The sequence below is a fragment of the Cygnus atratus genome, chromosome 8 (assembly GCF_013377495.2).
Source record: "Cygnus atratus isolate AKBS03 ecotype Queensland, Australia chromosome 8, CAtr_DNAZoo_HiC_assembly, whole genome shotgun sequence".
Lineage (NCBI taxonomy): Eukaryota > Metazoa > Chordata > Aves > Anseriformes > Anatidae > Cygnus > Cygnus atratus.
In genome coordinates, this window is record NC_066369.1 from 32629189 (window position 1) to 32654126 (window position 24938).

The window sequence follows — 24938 nt, forward strand, 5'->3', positions numbered from 1 at the left end:
GGTCTATTTTGGCTTATGTAAGTCATTCCCCATACCTTTCTTTGGCTAAAAGCATGTACTCTGGGCCATTTTCAAGTTACAAAAGATGAGCTCTAGGTAGAATGTATTTTTCATTTCAGTGACATGATACTCAGAGCGCATTGTAGAGTTATAGGAAAAGCTTTTGAAAGAACAGAGACCAGATGCACAGATGATTGAAAATGTTCCACTTCTGTGGTTGAATATCAGCAAGGTGCGAACCATGGATGCGTTCCTGAGATCCTTCTTTTCATATACATGCACCTCATCATCCAGTAACATTAAGAAACTCCTTGTATGTTGGTCTGAAAGATTAGTTTCTTTATTTGCCATAAACCACTTCGAAAAAATAATCACAGTCTTGATGAGCTGCCTACATATAGTATTATCCAGCACAATATTCCATCTGATTTTGTGAAAAGATTTATTTTCATGTGGTATTTTAATCAGTCTTGATGAACTAATTAGGTAACTCATCTCTTGCTAAAATTTGGAGCTGATGTGAATGCAAGTGGGGAAGTTGGAGACAGACCTCTCCATTTAGCTTCTGCCAAAGGCTTTCTCAATATTACAAAGCTCTTGATGGAAGAGGGAAGCAAAGCTGATGGTAAGAAAAGATATTTTTAAAAATCATCTTTAACATGGTATTCTATAGATAATCAGGTCTTGAGTCTTGAATTTGAATTTAATTTCCTAACACTTGCTGTGTGTGTGTTTGTCTATTGTCTTTGGGCAACTGAAACCAAGCTAGAGGTGAAAGACAACAGGAGAAAACAAAATTAAGATTTATATACAGAAGTAACATTATTGAGACAGTCATCCAGAGAATGCGTGGCTGTGTGGTATATATTTCCAGTTAAAATTATTTTAATGCATAGTAAACTTTTAGTGAATGAGATACAGATGAAGGGTTTTAAGTCAAAATTATGCAGCAAGTAATTTAAAGTAATTCAGGTGAGAAATTTCACAAGCAATGTAGGAGCAGAAAATAGAATCTTTTTAGCACATCCTTCATTATGCTAAAAAAGCTTCATATGCTTCATTGTGGAACATTCACACATACTTTCTCTTATTGGGTTGGACTGCTACAAAAGTCTGTTAGCATTCATTTTGGTGTTCTATGTAAGTTAGTTATCTATGCATTTTATTTTACAGGCGATCTCACACTTTTACTAGTAAGACTGTAAGATTAAAGTTCAGTACTATGTAAGTTTAAATTGCATGACAGTGGATCTGTCCTCCATTTAATACAAAAATACTTTAAAATCTCAGTCTGGTGGAGACTCTTGTACTCATCCTTAGTAATTCCTGAAACAGTATAGTTATTTGCCACAACTCTCTTCTAAAGTGTTTTTGATTTATTTTGTTTTGTTTCAGCTATGAACTTCTCCTCCTTTGTAAGGCAATATTCCAGTTCACCTGTGTTTCTTTTTTTTTCCCATTTAGAAATCAAAAAGCTATAAATTAAAACAAAACCCCCCATTCCATGTTGTAATTATATCATTCCAGAGGTAAAGAATATGGCTTGCAAGTACTTGACATCATTTCTAACTGCATAAACAAAGGAGATGTCTGTTTCCTTCCTCTGTCTTACACCTCGTGCTGCAGAAGCTCATGGCTCTAACACCCCTGTCCTTCAGGCCATTCTATGGGTACATATTCTAAAACACTGACGTTTATTGTTATAAAACTTTGACATTTATTTCCCTGTTACTCATTACACGTCAGAATGAATCTGTCTGGTAACACATCACAATAAAAAATAAAGGCTTACATGTCACATGAATCCATAAAGTGAAGAATAATTTTAGAATAGAGAAATAAAATGATTTACTTTTGTTTACTCCTTTTCATACAAGACTGCTAGAAAGGTTGGTGGGGACAATTAATTAAATTTTCAGAGCAAAAATTTAGTATAATTTACAGGAATTCCCAGGAATTCCTTTTTTTTTTCTTTTTATTTAGCCTGAAGCATAATTCATCTTTGGAATTCTCTGTCACTAGACATCAGTGAAGTTACAAGTTCAGCTCAGTTTAAAGGATTGACCATTTCTGTGAACATTCAGTATTACTTCAGAAAGGTTTTAAAACAAGGTTTTATTTTAATATTAATTGTTCCTTATAATAACAGAGATTCAAGACAAGAAGGAATCTCAGAGTGCATTTGGTTTACCCTTCATCCTAAGGAGGGTCAGTTATAGGAAAGAATTGTTCCTGGCAGGTGTTAAAAACCTGCATAGCACAAGTTTGGACACTTCTAATGAATAGATTATTCTTTAGTACTCTATTAATTTCTTGTAAACTGTTTGAAAGATCTGGTGTTAAAGCAAATTGAGAACAAAATGTTAGAAACAGTAGAGTGGATTTGACATTTCTATCAATTGTGGAATCAACCAGTGTTATTGTTCTCACTCTAAATATAGAAAGAAATTTACTAAGAATCACATAAATATATGCTCACTTTTAAAAGTGAACAAAGACCTTCTCTGGATAATGCAAACAGTACTTGCATGTCCCTGCACCAATGGAGTGTTCTGCATAGAGCCTTACCCGGTCTCCTCCTCGATTCTTACTATATGAAGAAAGAGGACACGTCAAGTATATCCCTATCTATTTCAGGCATGCCTAGGAAGGCTCCCAGGTGCTGGAATGTGGTTGACTGTCCTGTAAATGGGTATAAGGCTCCCTGGCATGGATGTGGTGCAGGGTAACTGGAAGTCTCAAACAATTCCCACCTGAGTTGAGGAGCTTCAAGGGACTGCTCCCCAGCAGGCAGGCTGCATGCAACTACCCTTAAAATGATTCGGTACAACTGGTAGATAGCAGCAGTTCTGTGACAGCTGGCCTCAGAGCCAGGAATGTTCCCTGTCATGTTTAATTCATTGGTATGCATACAGCCAGAGTCTCACACTACTCACTTGATAATAACTATTTTCTATAATTATGTTTATGTTATTCTATTACAGAATTATTTTAAAACAGATATTCATAATAGGTGTGTAGGATTTGTGTTTGTTATGCTAAAATAACATCAGTCAAAATTAGATGGTTTCAGAAATGTGGTTCTGCTTCTGTGTTATAACTGAAACATTTTAATCTAATGGATTACTTACTGGTAGGTATCCAAGAGCTTTGCTGAACCAGGACCCAAACCTTCAAGAAGGAGTCTTGGTCTGACTGAAAGCTAATTGAACTGATTAATTTTTTTTTAATTCTCTCATTGCTTGCTAATGTTATCTATCCTACAACAACCCATCTATTGCCCCCAAAATGTCTGAGAATTTATGCTTAATCGAGAGTTATTTAGAATGAATTAATTTCAGTTTTCTTTTGCTTTTAGTCTTATTCTGTTGTGTGGTGATTAAAGCAACTGTTTTTGCAGCTAGAAGGATACAAGAATAGGTATTCAGCAATTTAGTACAAATAATTTTACCTTCTATTTTATGATAAGTCATGTGCAATGTACAGAATGCATGATTTTGTGATTTAAAGTGCTGGAAGGGCATTTATCTTAAAAGAGGAAGACCTCTGTGTTGCACGTTTTTTATTTTACATGTGAAAATATGTTCTACAGAGACAAATACCGTTCCTGCCTATAAGAAATATTCAATAACTCTAGTTTTGCCCATTCTAATATATAGTTTAATGCTATGTAAAAGAACACTTCTCTCATTTTAAATATCCAGCACACATATATAATCATCTTTTGAGGGGAAATTAAATGCTGAGCAAAATGGAAATGTTGGAAATCCAGAAATTTGAATGAATTCTCCCCTTCCTCTTTTGTGTTTTATGCATTTATATTTTAATTGTGTCTATGAAAAAAATATCCTATTGTGTCTCCTTTATTTTTAAGGTATTTTTTGTCACTGTATATCTGATTTTATTCTTTTATTCTACTGGTGACACTCAAAGATAACAGAGTCCTTAAAAACAAGTGCATTTTCCTCTCATGAGAGCACCAAGGACATATGTTTCATCGTAGTATTTTTAATTAACAGCTGTTGTTCCATTCAGTTGAAAAAACTTCAGTGGGTAGCTTTCTTACATAGAGTAACTATGAATCTTACTTTTAGTTAACATTGTACTACGTACAACAACAGTTGTTCTGTCTACAGGTGATACGTAATCCTTGTTTAATTCCTGGAAAGCTACATGAAAATATTCAATACATCTGTTACTGGAAAAAAGCAGTTATATAACTTTGGTCCAAAAAATGGTCTAGACAAGGTAGTATAGATGATCCCAATTAATGCAGCTCACAGAAATTTCAAATTTAAAGAAAAATAATAATATTTTAGTAGAAGATATTTTCATAATGTATATGCAATATACATAAAGTATTATTGAATATTCAGAACAAGTTATATTAAGTATAAAATATTTTCTTTGGTCTCTTTCTGGCTCAAATGACAGTGAATGCTCAGGACAACGAAGATCATGTTCCTCTGCACTTCTGCTGTCGATTTGGACACCATGAAATTGTAAAATTCTTACTCCAGAGCAGTTTTGAAGTTCAACCACATGTGGTTAATATCTATGGAGACACACCTTTACATCTGTGAGTCATGTGGAGAAGCTCTGTTTTACATAGCTTGGGCCTAATTAAAAAGTTGGCATTGTTAACAACTCTTTACTGACTTCATCTTCAGTGCTTGTTACAGTGGAAAGTTTGAAGTTGTAAAGGAAATAATTCAGCTCTCAGGAACAGAAAGTCTCACTAAAGAAAATATATTCAGTGAAACGGCTTTCCACAGGTGAGATATTTAAAATACCATTATCAATAGAATAGCACTTATAGATGCGTGCAGTGCAACACCTGAAATAACAAGCATCTCACCAGCCAGGTGAAGAACAAAGTAGTGAGCTCAACATGGATATTATGTTTATATCTTGACATAAAGGAGAGGACATGGATTAAGAGATACAACCAGACTCTGATCAAGGAGAAGGAACAAGGCAGAGAAGGAAATGTAGGAAGGGCATCAGGTCCACCGACATCTATATGAATAATAGTTTCTCTTTCTGTCCAGTTTGGAAGCTGACTGGAGTTCTGCCCAGAAACCTTCTGGATTCGAGATGTTCTAACCTAGAAATGAGGTGGTAGAACACAGTTTGGTTACAATGCTGTGAGACTGCAAAGTGTTATATAAGAGAACTCTGAAAAGCAGATTTTATTAATTTATAGAGGAATAATTAGAATGCTCATGAAACAACAGACATGAACATATTTGCTTTGGTGGATTAATCATGCATTTGCATTTCTAAAGATCCTTTATTCTGTTACGCCATTTTTATCTCTTTGTAATTCTTTTTAAATCTTTGGCTACACAAAGTATTTGTCCTCTCATGGACTGTAGCATTCACTTTTCCTTTCACTTTTGCAGTGCTTGTACCTATGGAAAGAACGTAGAACTTGTAAAATTTCTTCTTGACCAGAATGTTGTAAGCATAAATCACCAGGGAAGAGATGGACATACAGGTAACATGCTCATCTTTATTGTGTATTAGTGCATATACCAGCACCAAAAATAAATTGCCATACACACTCAGGATTTCCAAGGTAACTAACATGGTAATTCGATGATCAGCATCCAATTACCTCTCAGAGAGATCTGAATTTTTTTAAAATATATTTTCAAACAGGCTTAAAAATGCTAAGAGTTCAGTGAGGATATGCCAGCTTGTATATGACTAGTAAAACCTGATGTAAAGTGATTCTCCCATAGCTGGACTTCTAAGCAGGTCTAAGAATTGGGCCTAAGTATTATTCTGCTAGGGACGGTGCATAGAGGATATAGTGTCTAAAGGGCTGCATGCCTCCATGTCTCTACTACAGGAAAAGAAAAAAAAAAAAGGCTTCTTTACTTCTACTTGTTTTTCCTCAAATGCAAAGTTGTTAAATGTGATTTGTAGGTGGTAGAGTAAATGCTGACATGTTGTATAGCAGGCAATAGATTGGTTCTTGCAGCATTATTTTTCCATCTCCTGCCTCAGGTTTTTGTTTCATAATATATTCCTTTATCAGGCAAATTAGTTTGTTCTTTGTAGGTGTTGCTGCAAGTCCTATTATGGTGTTCTGACAGTTGTGCTTACCATGCTTCTCTGATGTTCTAGGATTACACTGTGCTTGCTATCATGGTCATATTCGTCTAGTACAGTTTTTACTGGATAATGGAGCTGATATGAATCTGGTAGCTTGTGATCCCAGCAGGTCCAGTGGAGAAAAGGATGAGCAGACCTGTTTGATGTGGGCTTATGAGAAAGGTATTTCAATTTTCTGGTTTTCACTACAAAATTCATAGGAACAGTATAGGCAGGAGATAAAAGCACAAAATAACCCTTCAGTCCCTGTAGACTGAGAGCTCTCACCATCTGCTTTCTAGTTCATGGCATGAAGGGTTATAAAAACAAGCCCTTATTTTTATCTTCCCAGATATTCTGTTGAACATGAATTTACTTCAACACAAAGTCAAGGACAGAAGTATTTGTGTGCTGCTAAAACAAGAAACAGAGCCTGTTCAGAAAGGCTGCTGGGACATACATGAGGAGCTTTAATTTTATTAATGAAGGAGGCATTAAAAGGAACAACACATCAGAGTTAGCAATCTTCAGTTCTTGCAAATATGGATCAAAGCAGAGCATTTTCCATGGTTCCTGGTATACTGTCCATATGTCAGCTGCACAGTGTGTTGGGTTTATGTGGCAAGGGACGGGTAGCAGGATGATCTGCAGGAGTGGCCTCTGTGAGAAGACACCAGGAGCTGCCCAATGTCAGAAAAGAGCCAGGTGTAGCCAGCTCCAAAAGGGACCCACTGCTGCCAAGAGCTGAGCCAATAAGCAATGCTGGTTGTGCCTCTGGGAGAGCAAAATAAAGAAAAGGTAAAACCTGCTGCACAACAGCAGTGAGAGAAGAGCAAGAAAAACATGAGAGAAACAATCCCACAAACACCAAGGTCAGTGAAGAAGGAGGGGAAGGGCTGCTCCAGGTGCCAGAGCAGAGGATCCTTTGCAGGCCATGGTGTCCCACGGCGGAGCAGATCTCACGCTGCAGCCCATGGAGGAGCCCCTGGTGGAGCAGGTGGATGTGGCCTGGAGGAGGCTGTGGCCCATGGAGAGCCCCTGCAGGAGGAGGCCCCGGGCCAGAGCTCGGGTCTGGGGGAGCTGCTGCCCATGGGGAAACTAGGTTGGAGCAGTTTGCTCCTGATGGATGGACCCCGTGTTACGGACCCATGTTGGGGCAGTTTATGAAGGACTCCCATGACTACTCAACAGCCATGTATTTATGTGGACTACCCTGCAGTTTATTATTCCTGGCATTGCCATGCTTATGGACTGTGAAAGGATATTTAAGTAGTCTCTTAATTGCTTTGGTGACGAAGTTTCCATCTTCGGGCTAGCATTTATGTTAATTTAATCAATAACACTTCAAACATTTATCTCAAGCATCCTATGAGTTTGGATGTCCATAAAGCTGTTATCTGTAGAAACCTGTCCTTGATTTAATTTCCTATGTTTTAGAGAAGTATTCCTCTTCTGACACTCTTTGGTGTGAGCTCATGTTCCTAGCAGCATACTGAGCCAGCAGAACATCTTTCCTGGAGAAGATATTTTCTAATAACAGAATGAGAGGGAAAAAAAAAAAAAAGGCTTACTTACCTTTTCTGCTTTGTCACTGAGCAGGCAGGAAACTGCTCCAATTAAATGGAGCTGCAAGAGCTATTGAAATTAAAGACAGCATTTGGTACATGATCAAAGCATCACGACCTTATTGCAAAAGCATGAGGTCTTTTTCTTCTTGCCTGCTCTCATATTTGTAAGCAGCAATCAGGAACATTTCCTATTAGCTTGTGTGTATGAATAAGCAATGCTGAGCCCAGCCCTTTACAGTGAGCACAAAACAAGAACTCCAAAATGCTGTTTTTTCTGTATGTTTTCTAGGGGATGGGGAAAAATACAAGTTAAATTTGGAGGACTCTGGGACATTCCCCCATCCTCCAAATCATTGCAGTACTATTTATTATGAGAATGATTGTAATGAAGTAAAACAGTAGACTTTAAGGGCCTTTCAAAAACATGATATTGGCAAAATATTCTGTACGAAAAATACTGTAGAAAAATAAATAAATAAAAAGAGAGCTTTGAAAGGCTTAGAAAGGATTTTTGAGCATTACCAAGCAGAATTTTGTACATCAGACATCTGAGAGACTGAGTATATTGTGTGCACACAGACCTCTGGTTCTTTACAAGAAGAATGATGAGTATAGCAACTGTCTACAGCAATATAGTGTAAACATTTTGTCCAGTTTAAAACACCATAACTGAAATATTTTCAGGCATTGGTTTCCCTTCTAAGGCTTCTTGAAGACTATGATCAACCTCCATTTATATATTTCTGTAGCAGTTTTTTTTCTTCTATTGCCATGTATCACGTTAGTATTAGGTGAACTCAAAATAATATGCTTGTTTTTATTGGTAGGTATTTTCCCAGTATTTCTGTAGTTAAAAATTATATTAAATTTTAGATTAGCATTGCTGCATCCTTGCTTACATGTTTTAGAGACACAGTTCTTTTTTTTTCTTTTAATCCCCTGATTTTATATAAATTGATTTTTAAAGTGACTATTGAGTTTACCTACAAATACTATATTCCCTCTTTCTTTAGGTCATGATGCCATTGTGACCCTTCTGAAGCATTATAAACGACCTCAAGATGAATCACCATGTAATGAATATTCACAGCCTGGGGGAGGTATGGTCTGAGCAATCACTTTAATTGCTAATCGAATGGTCTGATCCAAAGACCACTGGGAGTCTCTGGGAGTGTTCCACCAATGTGAAGGAGCATTGGATCTATTCTGTGTGGCACAAAGAAAACTAGTGTCATGAGAATCCCCATTTTCCACGTATCATATATCCCCTTTTTCTGTCAAAATTCTTCCTTTACCTGAAAATAGAATTGTCACTTTCTATTCCTTGCTAGGAAGAAAAGCTAAAAGCTGTGAGATGATCATTTCCTAGTAATCATTACTCATAGCTTTTTACATCCTTAATACCTTGTTTAGCCATTCTCTTTTTGCTGTCTACCTCTGATGTTTCTTTGATTACTGACATTCAGTATATTTCCATGCTCAGTCCCTTTCATATTTTTTAATATCTTTAGATATCTAATTCACTCTTGGGAAGAATTAGTTATCCTTTTTTGCTACAAAATTACTCATTTGTATTGGCATCTGTATGGCAAGTGGCAAGAAGAATATTAATTCAAGCAGATAGATAAAACATTTTACAGCGTTTTGAGAATGTTCCTATGGAGAAGGTAAATATGTTATACATTGCAGCTTGTCCAGGTCATTGACTTCCTGTCACGTAAATAGGAAGAACCCGACAGTCAGCAACAGGATCATTCTCCTTCCTACCTTTCCATATCTACAGAGTAGTTTAACTTGTTCCAGGTTTAGGTTTTGTACATATCAAGTTCATGTAAATCTTTAGAGGACCAAGTTTATTCATGCATTGGAGATCCATTTTGGCATTAAAACATCCAGAGGGACTTTTAATGTTGACTGTTAAAAAGAATTCAGCTCCCGTTTAAGTAGAAAAACAAGATGAAATTTTTGGTACACAAAGCTGAGGTCTTTTGAAACATCTACTTAGTGAGCTGAACAGACCAATTTACTGGCAGCCCAATTGTCAGAATTTATTAATATGATCTGAGTACCTTTACAAAATATGATATAAAACGCTACATTGGCCCTTCTTAACATTAGTGAAATTCAATATTGTTCTACAGAGTTTAGTGAAGCTATGAACAAATCACATTCAAGAATCTTAGAATGGTTTGCTTTGGAAGGGACCTTAAAGATCATCTAATTCCAACCCACTGCCATGGGCAGGGACACCTTTGCCTAGACCAGGTTGCTCAAAGCCCCATCCAACCTGGCCTTGAATACTTCCAGGAATGAGACATCCACAACTTCTCTGGGCAACCTCTGCCAGTGCCTCATCGCCCTCTGAGTAAAGAATTTCTTCTATCTAATCTAAACTTACCCTCTTTTAGTTTAAAGTCATTCCCCCTTGTCCTGTCCCTACACTCCCTGACAAAGAGTCCCTCCCCAGCTTTCCAGTAGCCCCCTTTAGGTACTGGAAGGCCACTGTAATGTCTCCCTGGAGCCTTCTCCAAGCTGAACAACCCCAACTCCCTCAGCCTGTTCTTTTAGGAGAGGTGCCCCAGCCCCTTGATCATTTTTGTGGCCCTCCTTTGGACGTGTTCTAATACTTCCATGTCCTCCTTGTGCTGGAGGCCCCAGAGCTGAACACAGTGCCCCAGATGGAGAGCTACTCACAAGAGCAGAATAGAGGGGGAGAATCACCTCCCTCACCAGCTGGCCATGCTTCTTTTGATGCAGCCCAGGATACAGTTGGCTTTCTGGGCTGCAAGCACACATTGCCAGCTCATGTCAAGCTTCTCTTTGATCAGTGCAGCAATATAACATGCCACAATCTTTTGTTTGTGAATACTTATATGTATGTTCATCCTGGTGTTGGTTTTATTGTTCTTGTTGTTCTTTAAGCAATCATTGCCTTGTTAATTTATCTGTATACTTATCAGTATGCTTATACTATCTTTGAATTCCATAAAACTCATTCTGTTCTTTTATTTCAGATGGTTCCTATGTGTCAGTTCCATCCCCTCTAGGAAAAATTAAAAGCATGACTAAAGGTATTCTCAATGGCAAGGGAAAACTCAGAGTTTTATACTCTGCTACCCAAGGTGTTTTTCAGCCTAAATGTACCACACAAGATTCATTATTCCTGGATTTCTTTTCATTCAAAAATGTAGTGTTGTGCATAAGCAGTAGCTATATCTCCCTAGGATAATTTCAGGAAACAATTATGTTGAAATGTTTCTTCTTGGTGTCTGCAGAGGTGCTCAACAGCATGATAATTCCTCTATGCATCTTACTTTCATTTTCTTTAAAATGTATATTTTGTTGGTTTTTAGGAGAAAGGGTTGTGAATTAGTACTTATGAAATACACACACATCCATGAATAAATTGCTTTATTCTGAAACACCTGTAGATAAAACATTCAGATGAATATCTGTACTTCAAAATATTTCACTTTTGGTGGTCCTTTCAATTTTCTATTTCAAGTGGTCAGTCTGGGTTTAATCAAATCCTTATATCCTTTACATAGCAGCATTGAAATGTTCCACTGAGAAATATTCTGATGAACTTTATAGTAATAAGCCAAATAGATTTACAAGAGAGAGATGTTTGTTAACTAAATTAAGTTGCAAAATTCAGATTCTGTATGTATGTAAGATTTTAAACCCAAGAAGGCCCAAGGCATCTGTAATGTTGCAATTATTTATTTGTTATTGGGGTTTATTTTGAAAGAAAAAGGAATAGGATTACCAGGCAACCACTTTACAGGAGGAAAATCAGTTTTTACTTTGTAATGGTTTTGTGAAGTTAAATGCTTATATTCTGTACTTCTGTGTGACCCTGCATTTTACCAATAAGATAACTGCTTTCTTTTGCAGAAAAGGCAGATGTTCTTCTCCTCCGTGCCGGTTTGCCATCACACTTCCATCTTCAGCTCTCTGAAATAGAGTTCCATGAGATTATTGGCTCAGGTACCAGAAATAAGAATGCCTCCATTTTAAATGTCTGATGTTCATAAGAAATATCTTATTATCATATTTATTTTAAATTATTTTAGGGTCTTTTGGAAAAGTATATAAGGGACGATGCAGAAATAAAATTGTAGCAATTAAACGGTAAGCTTGCCAGCCTTTTCCATTCCACTTGGTTGATGACTTAGTTTGAAGTATTTTCATAATGATTTTATTATGTTTTTGTCTTAATTTTGTCTCATGTAAATTCTAAGCTACCGAGCCAATACCTACTGCTCCAAATCTGATGTGGACATGTTTTGCCGTGAAGTTTCCATTCTCTGTCGACTGAATCATCCATGTGTCATCCAGTTTGTTGGAGCTTGTTTAGATGACCCAAGTCAGTTTGCAATAGTCACTCAGTATATTTCTGGAGGATCACTCTTCTCCCTGCTTCATGAACAGAAGAGGTATTACACTTGGTCTTTGCTAGGGCTTGTGGTACAGAATTTGAAAGACAAGTAAATTTGTACCGATGTGAATGCTAATCTAGTAAAAGGAACACAATAGAAAAAAATTGGCTTTGATTCCGATTATTGGGTGCACAAGGGAAATTAATAACTAATCAAAAAAAACATAGTCATTTTGTTATGTTCTATACATTTACGGTACACAGATTATATAATATTATTTTGTATTCAAAACAACATTAAAGGTTCTAGGATTTACAGATAAGAATGATTTACATTTATTTTTGTCTGTTTATTAACTTTGAGTAATACTATATTTTTTTTCAATATATAGAACTCTTGATCTGCAGTCTAAATTAATCATTGCTGTAGATGTAGCTAAAGGTATGGAGTACCTCCACAATCTCACACAACCAATCATACATCGTGATTTGAACAGGTAAGTGTCTTTCTTTATTCTAAAATTCAGGGAATATGAAGCTTCAAAGCAACAGCAATGGTCTACAGTCTTACCTATGCTTGCAGACTCTTGTAACTGTGTGGTATCTCATTAAAACTGGTGGAGCTTGGAGGAGGGTCTGCTTGCATCAGTTGGACTGGGTAAATGGGACATGATACTTTCACGTTTACCAGAGGCTTTAATACATTTTACTTGAATGACTTGACACATAGTAGTCAATTTCATGCTAATAATTAATTGACAGATTTCTTATCTGAAATTGCGAACTATTTACATCCTATTTGTATATATTAATCATGCAGGATTGCCTTTTTACAATTTATGCAATGTGGTATATCCTCCCAGTGTATATTTGGAATCCAAGGAATTATATGATTCGTTTCACCAATTGCCCCTCTAATAATTTGGGACCTAATTTAAAATAGTCACTAGCCCCCCTAAGGTCAATAACAGAAATACTTCTTGACCTGCAGAAGGCAATCCCTCCATTCATCTTAGGAGCCTGTCTTGAAATGGGGTGAGCCTAGGCTTGTTCCAGGAGGAGTAGCCAGCTAGGTTTAGATTAACTGCCTAATGCTTATACTTCGCACTGTTACATTAGGTAGTCAGTCTAGACTGACAACGGAGTCTGCCTGAGTCAGTTATCCAGATTTCCCTCTGGAAGTGAAACTGATTTGAAAAATACTCACTGTTTTTATGCAAACTTCATGAGACACATTTACTGAACTGTAATTTTCACTGAAGGATGCAACTGTTAAAAACAAACAAACAAAAAACTATCTTCTTACATTTGGCCCACCGATGTTCAATATTTCTTAGAAACAAGAAACATTTCTACTGAGTGGAATTTCTTTGTGTTATGTCTATACCAGAATTCACTTAAACTAGCCATTCTGTGCTAAATTCTGCTTTGGGAGCAGACTAATCAAATTTACCTATAGGCATATATCAAGAAAAGCAACTAGACAAAGAAGTTAGTGCTGAACAGCTGTTGCACTTTTTAGCCACAGTAGGTTGTTTGCAAACAGCTCCTTCAAGTATATATATGATCACTGTGACAAGAAAGTTCTACGGGAATAGTTTTTTAAGAGGTAGGATGAATTGAGTTACAAAATGGGTTTTCTTCAGTATCAGACATACCTTTCTTCATTTGCCAGTTGTTTTACTGCTTGTTTTAAATAGAATTAAGAAGTGTTCATTTTGTTTGTACCTCAAGTGATTGGTCCTATAGGGTTATGATAGACACAGACACAGACACAGATTTCTAGGTTGGAAGAGACCTCAAGATCATCGAGTCCAACCTCCGACCTAACACTAAGTACTCCACTAAACCATATCGCTAAGCTCTACATCTAAACGTCTTTTAAAGACCTCCAGGGATGGTGACTCCACCACCTCCCTGGGCAGCCCGTTCCAATGCTTAATAACCCTTTCGGTAAAGAAGTACTTCCTAACATCCAACCTAAAACTCCCCTGTCGCAACTTTAATGATGATACAATGATGATACAATGATGATACATGATGATACAATGAAGAATATTTGCCCATGTCTTGCTCCAAGTTTTCATTTCCTAGCAATATTGAAAGGTGCATTGAAAAATTTCTTGTGAAATACACTCATTTTGGGGGGAAAAGGAGATTAATTTTTCCCTTGCTGAGTGAAAAAGTAAACTGATTGTGAGACTATGCCTAGCTCAGGGCTCTGGTATCAATTTGTGAAGGAAAGATATAAAAGAGACAGCAAGCCATTTTCTGTACATTGGTATTGGCATCTTCAAGAGAAGAACATGGCCTTCATACATGAAAGGTTCAGTTTTCTTGCTTCAAGTGTACCTACAGTGACAACACTACAAAGGACACCTATAAATTAAGGGACTTCAAATGGTTACGTATTTGAAGGACAAATACATTTGTCCTTTATAAATTGGAGTTTTCTTGAGATTTAAAGCATGACATGAATACCGGGGAGGGGGGAGGGACGAAGAGAGAGAATAGATCTGTATATAAGAACAGTCATAGACATGCAAGCCAAAGCTGACCTCTCTTGGTATCCTGTCTCTTGCAGGGGCCCATTGTGAGAAATTTGAGAGCCAGGCATATATATAATGATTATATTATGCCTAGCTGAATTTTCTCTCAGTCCCCAAGAAATTTTGGTTCAAAACAGTACTTTTAAAAATGCTCTTGAGGTCCCTTTATTAAATGAAATATCTCTATTTGTGGTTATGAAAGAAAAAAACATCCCTGCATACTGAAGAAGTTAAACAGAAATTAACCTCTTGTAACCATTGCCAATTACACACCCAATTACTTGATTTAGATGTGCAGATATGGTGTTTCTGTATGGATATGATGTTCATATGATGTTTAGGAGAATATTGATGACCTGATTTATTTATCTGTATATACTGACTATATGGAGACCTAATAGAAGTATATTAGTATAAACCATATTCTGCAATTTTACTGTAACAGAGCTACATAAAATTTGTCAAATTTTATTTTATACATTGCTTTGATTGACTGAACACTTTCAAAGCTATGTCAATTATCAAAATTCTTGTAGCCCAAGAAGGTCTAAACCTACATTTTAGAGGCCTTTGAAATGCTTTATTTTGACAATTTAAATATTTTTTCTATTCTTGCTATTCTTTTAATTTTTACTTCTAAGTTTTTAAGTGAAACTAAGAATTTAATTCTAAAAAAAATAAAAAATAAAAATTGAATGTTTCATCACATAAACAAGTGTAATTCTGTTGAGAATTATCTGCTCCCCATTTTTATTCAATGAGGTTATGCTCCATAAAATGTTCTGAGTCAATGCAAAACGAAACAGTCCACAAAAATCACTTATTCACACATTTCCATGAATTAGCAGGATACACTGGGACAGTCATACTCTAAAGTGCACTTTGAATTCTCTTTCAATGCATTTTGAACTGATTACAATTATCAAATGATTTGGCTGCAAAGTTTTGCAGGAAACAAGTCTGACCAGTTAAGGAGGAATTCAGGTTTCAGGGAAATCTTACAAGGGATAGAACAAAGTGTATTCGTGACTACATTTGTAAATAATGCCTGTCTCAAGCACAGGCTGTCAGTGCAATGCTGATCCAGGTGAAAATCCTCCATCTTTGTTTTACCAGCTGAGCAGTATTTGGTCGTTCTGCAGTGTAATCTGGCAGTCAGAAACTTCTCAGATCATGCCTTCACCTTCAGAGCAAAGACAGGCAGTAAGTGGACAGGCTGTCCACTCTGCCACATTTATATCTGTCTTGACAGTGGCATGCTGAGAGAATCCAAAAAATAAAAATAAAAAAAAAAAATGGTGAGCCCACGTATGTTCCCTCCCTGCACCTGTTGGCTGCTCTTAACCAGGTGGTGCTTTTACTAAAGGAAATGTTGTACCTCTTGATCTTCTTAACAGCTTCAAATATCTTCTCCACAGCTGGCAGATTACCATCTAGTCTCTTATTTCTTGTTGTGTTACCAGTTCCTTATATCATTGTTTTCTAGTTTTCAGGGGTATGTCCTGAATTAAGTCAGCTTTTGATAAAGTCAACTAATGTTCCGTCAGTTTCTGTCTCCCAGTCTTGCTGCTTCTCCTTAATATAGAGAATGCTCAGTCCTGACAGTTTGGCATTTTGGAGACTATCTTTGTTATAACAGAGATGATGAAATACTGGACACAATTCACTTGTTTCTGTCTTGTTGTTTGGATTTCCCATTAAGGCGTATACTTTCTTCTACTGTTTTGGAAAGATGGATGCAAACAGTTTTTCAATCTGTTTGGTTATTTTGGAGTTGTTGTAGTTTTTATTTTTCCACTTGAGAATTCTCAGTTTATTTATAGCATAGCACAGTGCTTTCAAATAACAGTCATTTTCTTTCATTACTTGATTTCCCTCCCATTGTTTGTTTTGTCTTTTTTTCTTTACTTTAAATATTTCCCCATAATTACCAGTTTATATCACTGTTTATTGGTTTATTTGATACATTTGTTACAGTTAAAAACATCTATGATTGGATCACTTGTAAGAGCTAAGATCTACTGCAGGTCTGTGCACTCATTCATTTATCTTTGCTGATACCTGAGTTCTCAGAAGGTCTCTTCTTGCTTTCCTAGCTATGAAAATAGTATCATGACGTGCATATTATAGTGAAGGATGGTGAAATACCTACCTGTATTGAATTGTGAGATTTTTATGTAAAAATGCCTCCTTTTGCTAATAACAAAACATGCTTCTTAGTTCTGCTAGTCTTCTAATAAAAAAGTATTCTGACAGGGAATTTTTGGGCTTTGCTCTCCCACGGGATGTCTGCACAATGGTCTGAACAATTTCCTGACTTTTAATTGTCATCATTTTCTTTTACAAGGTATCCCATCTAAGTCCTCAGTATTAAGAGGAGTTTTCAGTTCTTCAATTTGGGCCCAAGTCAGGAATGCTAACAGCTTCTAACTATGCGCCCTTTGGCAAATGGATCCTAGCCCACCTCGTATGACAAAGTCTGGACTAAGGGGAAAGAGAAACTGCTGATATTATAAACTTCCTATTGAGTGAGGAAGAGCTTGGCACTGAACAGATGTTATCTACATTAAACTTTTTTCTCAAAAAAATATAGCTGTTTATAACATCAAGGCGGCTCCACCAGTCCTAGAGACTTTTGAAAAAGTTAAAGAAAAAAGCTGGTTCAGGCCTTAATGAGTGTCCAATTTTTAAAGTAAAAGGTGGATTCACTAGAAGTTGCTGTGCACAAAGCAACCTGGATATCAACCTGCAAAAATGACCAGCTAGAAGAATGGCTTCTTACTACCTTATTTTTATTTTTTCCTTTATGTACCTATAAAATACCATATACCTAGATTCTCCACTGCATAGCATCGATGTCCTCCTCCTAACACTCAAGATTCCGTCTTGTCATGCCACTATCTCTGACTTTACACATCTACTTTCTTACTGTGTCTCCTTCATATAACCACATACTTTCATAGTTTACTTTCAGGCCATCAAACTTTGGAGCTCAGAGTGAGATGCTTTCTTTTGGAGCTGGGCTTCTTGTCTCTATCATGGCACAAGCCAAAATCCCCACATCTGAATGCTACAGTCTAAGTAACTCTCTCAGGACTGCAAAAGATCCAAACCTTATGGTTCAGTGTTATGCCTTGTCACTACTGTCTGTTAGAAAACTGCTTCTGCACAAAAGGATTTTTAAATAATGTTTTCCACACACACAAAAAAGTGTCTCACTAGAGAGCCCAAAAGTATATCATTGCCTAACAGAACTTATTCCAGATCACATTTGTAAGGGTCAAAAGATAAATTGCTATAAGGACATCAGTGTAGCTGATGTACAGCACTGAGAGTAGCTTAACTTTTGAAACTTTTTAGTGTAAGAGCAGAAGTCATGTTTTCAGCATGAGTCCCAGTCAGCCCACAGACACAATTACTAGATGAAAATCTTTATGATAACTGAACAGAAAGACCAAGAATGAAATTCTGACCCTTTCTTGTTAAGTTTTGCCAGTGGCTTCTCAGAAGCCATATATTTTTTTTTTACCTTTCATTTTCATATAGCTTGTAACCCTCTATGTGAGTTCTGAAATCTAATGCAATGCACATAATGAATTAAATGAATCTGCAACATGGCTTGATGGAACAGAGAAGAAAACGAATCTTTCATGTCTCTACCCTGGAAAAGGGGTTATACTTCTGCTGTTTTAAGAATAATTGGGAGTTTTATTTTGCTTTCCAGCTTTGGAAAAGAAGTTCTGACAGCTATCCGAAATGGTGGCATCTATCAGCTTATTACTACGTAAATCAAGTCTTACAGCGGTGAGCGATTGTAGTCACAATGATTATAGCACTTTAATAATAATAATAATAATAATAATAAAAGACTATTTTAGTATCAATTTAATTTAAGCCATAACAGCTGGACATAGTTGGACTAAGCCTTTGAGAAACTAACCTTCATTTGATGGCTGTAACTATCTGTAAAAGTTCCTGAGAGCTGGCTTAGTGAGAAAGATGAAAGAGAGGATGGAAGCCTGGTGGTAATGGGGATGGTGTCTGCAACTCCTCTTTGTTATAAAATCCCCTTAAAACCTTAAAATAGCAGTTGCCTTTCATTAAACCTACAGTGTATTAAAGGTAGAAGGATCTTTTCATGGCCCTGTTCTTTGGGAAAGGAACATGCACTGAATATTCTTTCTCTGTCTCTTGCCCTTAGAAAGAGAAATTGTATCTGCCAGGCTCGCAGAACTACTTGCTTTTGTAAAAGCCAGGGCAATTACGCACTTTGATTCTTTCATCTTTTTTTCTTTCCTCTGCTTCATGAAGAGAACGATGCTTGGTCTCACCGTTTCAAACTGTGTGTGGCCTTAACAGAAGACAATTAATTGTGATTCTCCCGAACTCATTATTAACCTTCTGTCAGCTCAGATCAAATTTGTCTTCCTGCATTTCTCAAAACAGAGTTCCTTTTGCATCATCTGTGGTTTTCAAATTTCCAAGTGCCATTGAGGTAACAATAGTGTTTGTGAGCTGAATCTTCTAAACCTTATTTCTGTGGGTTATATGTTTTTACCTTAGAAAAATTGGTAAGTACAGTGTTCACTGGAGGTAATGGCCTGACAAACTCCTGCTGGAGACTACCGCCTGCTTTCAGATGTGTTCATACACTCAGCACCAAGATGGGCATTTCAGCATTGTTTTGTTAGAAGCACTTATGTATATCATGTAAAGACAGGGTGAGAGGGTCTGTTTATTGATTTCTTGGCTTCTCCACAAAAACTGTCAAACCAGGTCTTGACTGAGCTTATTGTCAGGCTGGGTTTATTCAAAGCCTATACAGTCCTTGAAAAGATTGAAGTTGGAGCTAGGGCTCAATACATTTTCTTCCCATCAAGAAATCGTGATATTTGTTGCTACTGACAGAGGCCAAATTTAAACTGAGGCCACAGAAAAGTTTGTACTTTTGCATGATTCATGTGCCTACATTCAAGCAAGGGTACAACATTTGAGAGTCTCTCTAGTTAGCCTTACATTTGATTAATGTTTTTATTTGCTATCTGGTGGGGGTCTCAAAACAATTCCACATGTACTAAAATTGCTTAAATATGTTTGATAGAAAATATATATGGAAGTTAAAATCAGATTTAATATAAATGATGAGAGTCGTGGTTACACTGTAACCATTACATTTTTATAATTAAATTTATTATCCTGAGGTTTGGGTTCAAGTGAAACTAGAAATCTTAAAGATACTGATTTGTGGAAGTCCTGGCTGGGAGAGCTTAAGTTTTATCTGTCCTAAAAACTATGATTTGGTAAAATTTGTATTCCTCATCTAACTGTTCTTGCTCATAGCTACAGCTCTAATTACACTTTTTTTGACACAGGGTCAAATTACACTTTTTTTGTTGAGACCATCAACATTACTTTCATTTTCCCTTTCATTTTCCCTTCATCATGTCTGCCAGCTTTTTCATTTCTTTTTTTCGTATACTTTTCACTCTCATGATTTTACTTCGTTCGGTCAACATTTTGATGAATATCATGTAAGCATTGTTGCATCCACATTCATACACTTTTATGTAAAAATTATGTGGTAATTTTTTTTCACCTTGCTAAAGCATTTTGTGAATCTTTCCCCATGTTCTCAGTTTTTTTGAAAATCTGTGATGCTAGTTTCTAAGCCTTTCTCTTTTATTTGGTAGCATGTAATTGGTGTTTTTCTGCTTCCTCTCGTGTGTTCTTTGCTGAAAAATTAAATCAATTGGAATAGCTTCCCTGATCAGTAAATCAATTTTCAGTACTCTATATACACACTTTTCCTGCTAAGAAGCATTTTACAAAAGGCAAAAGAAATCTTGCCTTCATTGTCATGATACATATTCTTGTACTGGATCTTAGATATGGTACATGCCTTTCATTAGCAAATATTTAATTAGCAAACATTTATTTGGCAAGTATTTTGTTTTGTCCCTGAGCTTGACTCTTTACAAATCCCAAAGGATTTGAAACTGTGGCAATAGTTCACCTTCCCAGTTTCTTTTAACAGCTTCCTCTCTCATCAAGTTTCTGTATAAGGCACAGAATCACCTTTTTTTTAAAAAAACCCAGTTAAGTATAGAAGTGAGGAGATGTTATTCCACCTCTTTTCAGCTTTTCTGGTTGCTAATATTTATGGCACATCTTGTCCCTGCTGTAATATGTATTTTCATTCTATGATAGTATCAAAGTGGTTCAAAAAACAAGTGAATGTGTGTGTAAAACCTCAGGATTTCCATTTTCTCCTAGAATAAGTGATATTGAACAAATTTCAGACTATTTCTGAGCTGCTTGGAAAAGTACAGACGATCCCCTAAGCTGCAGGTCTGTTAGGATTAAAGACTGGTGCAGTTCCACTGCACAGGACACAAGGGACCTTCTCCCGGTGCTGGACTCATGCAGCTCAGGGCAGGCTGTGTGCAAAAATCTGCATGCAGCACTGACTCTGTTGTGTGGCTCTCACTCTCCCAAACTCCCCCATTTAATGATATTTTACCTCCTCTTAAGCATGTGGATCCTTCTCTGCAGATTAAAATGTCACAAGCACCTGTTAAATAATCCTAATTCATGCTGCATATAAAATAGTCACTTCAGTGTTACTGACTCTACAAAACGTTGACATACATGAGTTGACCAAAATGTGATAAATGTAATGTTTTGTGTGGAATATGCATTAAGTGCCTTTTTTTTTTTTTTCATTTGGCTGCTGGCAGTGCTTTATCTTGATCAACCACAGAAACAATCAAAGAAAAATAATCAAAGCTTCAGTATTATTAATTTTTAGTACCTGTTCTTCACAAGTTTGCCTTCTATTTGCTATTTTACATGCATACTACAAAGTCTCTCCCAGGAAAATAAAACTTTTTCAATTTTTGAAAGAAAAGCTTACATCTCCAGACATCCTTCTAGCATAATAATGAATTTTGATTCATTGTTGCTGTTCTGTGAAATGGAATTCACAATAAATGGATTCCATTGAGCCTTTTAGAGAACCCAAAAATAAGCGTTAGCTTTCCCATATATCCTAAACTGTAACCATGCTCGTCAGTGAGCATATGGTCACTTCTTTTTGTACTGACTGATAGAGTACACCTGTCTCTGTCATTATGTTGGTGTTTTGAAAACACACATTCAGAAAGGCACAGGTCCCACCACCAGTGGTATGCCCCAGCCTCTGCCGTCTGAGGAAATCAGTTCTAAGGCTGTCTCCAGTCCACACAGAAGGCCTGCCTTTGTCCATGCACACTGTCAGTGCCAGGAAACCCTCCAGTCTAGCACCCTGATCAGACCATGCGGGTGTCTTTTCTCAAGTGCTTGAAGAGCCCTGGGTCTCGCTGCCTGGTGAAGGGGGTGTTAGGGACAGAGCAGGGGAGGGTGCAGCTGAGAAAAGCATGTCTTGTCGGTACCTTTGGCTCCAGGTCCCCGCTCAGTGACCTGATTTTGTGACACTGGGCTTCTTCAGTACTCTGTTGGTCTGCGTGCCACCAGTTTCCCTAGTTCACCCTTCTCACAAGCTGCATCTGGCCACGTGCCCAGGAGAGTTGTTGCTGCCATATGTTGCATCAAGAAAAGAGAGAGCATGCCAGCTTCAGGACAGTGTGACTGAGAGTCCTGTGCTGGGTGTTATTCATGTTAGGAGGTCTTTGTTGGAACATTTCCTTTTAAAATACCCGATGAAGCACCTGCGCATTTGCAATAAAATACAGGCTGTTCTGGCCAGCCACCTTCCTTTTGCTGCATCTCCCTACAAAGAAAAGAGGTATAACTACCTGTTAAAATCCAGCTTTGGTGACAGCCACGTGTTTACCTTGAATGAAACTTAGTGAAGCACCAGAAAAATAGAAAAGAATACAAAGGAGCCATCCCATTCTCTCCAGTCACACTGAGAAGCAGCCTTTGCTGTAGCTGGCGTAGGATCCTTGCGATCAGATGGGAGAATGGACAGGAGGGAAAGGGGGAGAGGGAAGGTCAAGAGACAGTGTATTCAGTGGAGGAAAATAGAATCCAGTTATGGGTTTTAGGAAAGCAAAGACCTGCTTTGGAAGTGTTTTAGACATGCCTGCCTGCAGGTGTAGACAGGCATGACTTTGTCTCTGCTTTGAGCTTGCTGGAAATGAAGAATGCCTGCAGTGCTGTATCTGTGCTAAGAAGTTTGCTGACAGGGCAGAGGGCGTTGAAAGCAGAATTGTACCAATGCACACAGAGACCTAGAGCTACCCAGTCTCCCACAGGGAAAATAATGCCCATCTGTGTTCACTCAGACAGGCGCTGCACCAGAGGGACCCCTTCATGGGCCTTCTTGCATGACCCCTGCCAGATCATTCATAATTTGGTAATATCATCTGTCTTGAGCCCTGAAAGGAACTGAGAAATCCTTTCTCGGTTCAAACCTTATTTCAGCATTTTGAAATTGCATTTATATCTATGCTGCACCAGTCTTATGGGGTTTATATTTCTAAAAATGGAAGAGAGAGCAGGGAATCATAGTAGAGATTTTAAATCTGTATTTCTACACATTCACTTTTGAAAAAAGCAGTGTACTTTTGAGAGGTGTTGGAAACCTTAGTTCACAGGTGTACATGAGAACTTGGTGTACGTGGTGAACTGTACGTGAATCAAATGATAGTTATTGGCTCATATGATTTATTTAGCCAGCTTTCTCTGCTACATACAGTACACATGGCAACATGTGATTCAGAAACATTTTTAAGGGTATAAAAGGGCAGCACAGAAATGCTTTTAACTGATTTGAAAGCCAGACTTTCTAATGTGAAGACTGTTCTGCACACACATATTTCCTTTTGGGAAAAAAAAAAAAAAGTCAATATTACAAGAAAAGTAATTTGGACACTGATGAAATCAATATGTACTACAGCTCACATAAGAAGTTTGTGTAGAGTAATATCCTCTGAAATCAATGCCCATTGCAGGATACAACCATTTATAACTTCACACAGATGTTGTGAAGTTCACAACAGATCCACTGTGAGGTTAAGAATAAAGGATCTCAAAAGCTGTAAATACAGTGAAGTGAATCAGATTACCTTTTAGTATAACTAGATGCTATCCTAGTTGAAAACTATGTCCCTTATTTTTCACAATGTATTGACTTGAAACTATGGCTTTCCAAACTGTCATCGACTATCCTACAGTTCAGCTTCTTTTCTAAAAAAACCTTCAGTTGAGAGTGTCATGTTGAACAAGACATGAATCTGAAATAATACTGATGCCTAGGGGAAAAAAAAAAAAAAAAGATTCAAAATAGCCTGTTTCTACACATACAGGAGTCAAAGAACATCATTTTTCTCAGTTGGGAGGTATTTTCAAACACCATACATAGTCTTTTTTTCATCCTGCTCTGTAAATAATAAGACCAAAAAGAATCATTTAGTCATCACTCAGTTTAGGACTGAGAGATATTATGTGAGTCAACAAACCTAGTCCTCTGCTGTCACAACCAACCACTTCATAGTCTGATATCTATAATGTAGGCTGTAAGTTTGGTTGACTAATGCATGTATTTCACTTGGAATGCCATTATGTATTCGACATTTCAAGGAACAAATAATATATTAATCTTTTGATAGTTTATCTGCACTTAAAAAGTTGGAATTGCCTTACATCTATCAACATCTATCAACTGGCCTCTTCACATTCTCTTGGATTATCATAAAACTTTTATTCTCTTAATATTAAGTAGGTGCCTTCCAAAAAGGCTATTTAGTGTTCTTTGTCTCTTTAGAAAAGCTTTGCATTTTCCTCCTAGCTCACCTTAGGTTTTTAGCCACTAATCCTAAATTGTAATCCTAAACTCTAATTCCAATTTGAAGTTGCATGGTGCTGTGAGTATGCTTATGTTCCTAACTTCCTAGTGACTGCAATTTCATTGTATTAAATAAATGTTACATGTTTGTGTTCAGCTTTCCAAATCATAAACAACTCCATCGAATGTTGTGGACTTGAGTCACACTAGGAGTTTTCCCAAGTGAAAGTCCTGTAGTCCAGGTGGATGGCAATATGAAAATACTGAAATTCTAAGCATGCAGATATCTTTTATTATTCCATAACCATAGTTTTCTTAACACAGCATATCTGAAACAGTAGTGCTTAAATTGTGATGAGATTCTGTTATTCTGAAGGCATCCTCTCAGTTCTGAGAGAGACCTGCTTGTGATCACTGGCCTGGCATTTCCAGCCTGCAAAACCAAGAGAGAGAAACTAGTTCTTCGTTGTTAGTTAGCTACCCTCTGGAAAAGTGCTCAAATGTGCTACACACCTATGAAAATAGGAGTCTTTCTACAGCCAGTTCTGAGC

At 37.1% G+C, this 24938-nt stretch overlaps 1 protein-coding gene across 1 annotated transcript in view; it reads left to right on the top strand.

Moving 5' to 3' along the window:
- TNNI3K (TNNI3 interacting kinase) overlaps positions 1–24938 on the top strand; it is a 74365-nt gene that overhangs the window by 19916 nt on the left and 29511 nt on the right. Inside the window, exons 7-17 of the mRNA XM_035564477.2 lie at positions 487–625; positions 4435–4579; positions 4671–4775; positions 5406–5500; positions 6136–6285; positions 8684–8770; positions 10685–10741; positions 11568–11660; positions 11747–11804; positions 11915–12109; positions 12444–12548. Of these exons, the coding sequence (XP_035420370.1) occupies positions 487–625; positions 4435–4579; positions 4671–4775; positions 5406–5500; positions 6136–6285; positions 8684–8770; positions 10685–10741; positions 11568–11660; positions 11747–11804; positions 11915–12109; positions 12444–12548 (1229 nt within the window). The remainder of the gene's footprint in view (positions 1–486; positions 626–4434; positions 4580–4670; positions 4776–5405; positions 5501–6135; positions 6286–8683; positions 8771–10684; positions 10742–11567; positions 11661–11746; positions 11805–11914; positions 12110–12443; positions 12549–24938) is intronic.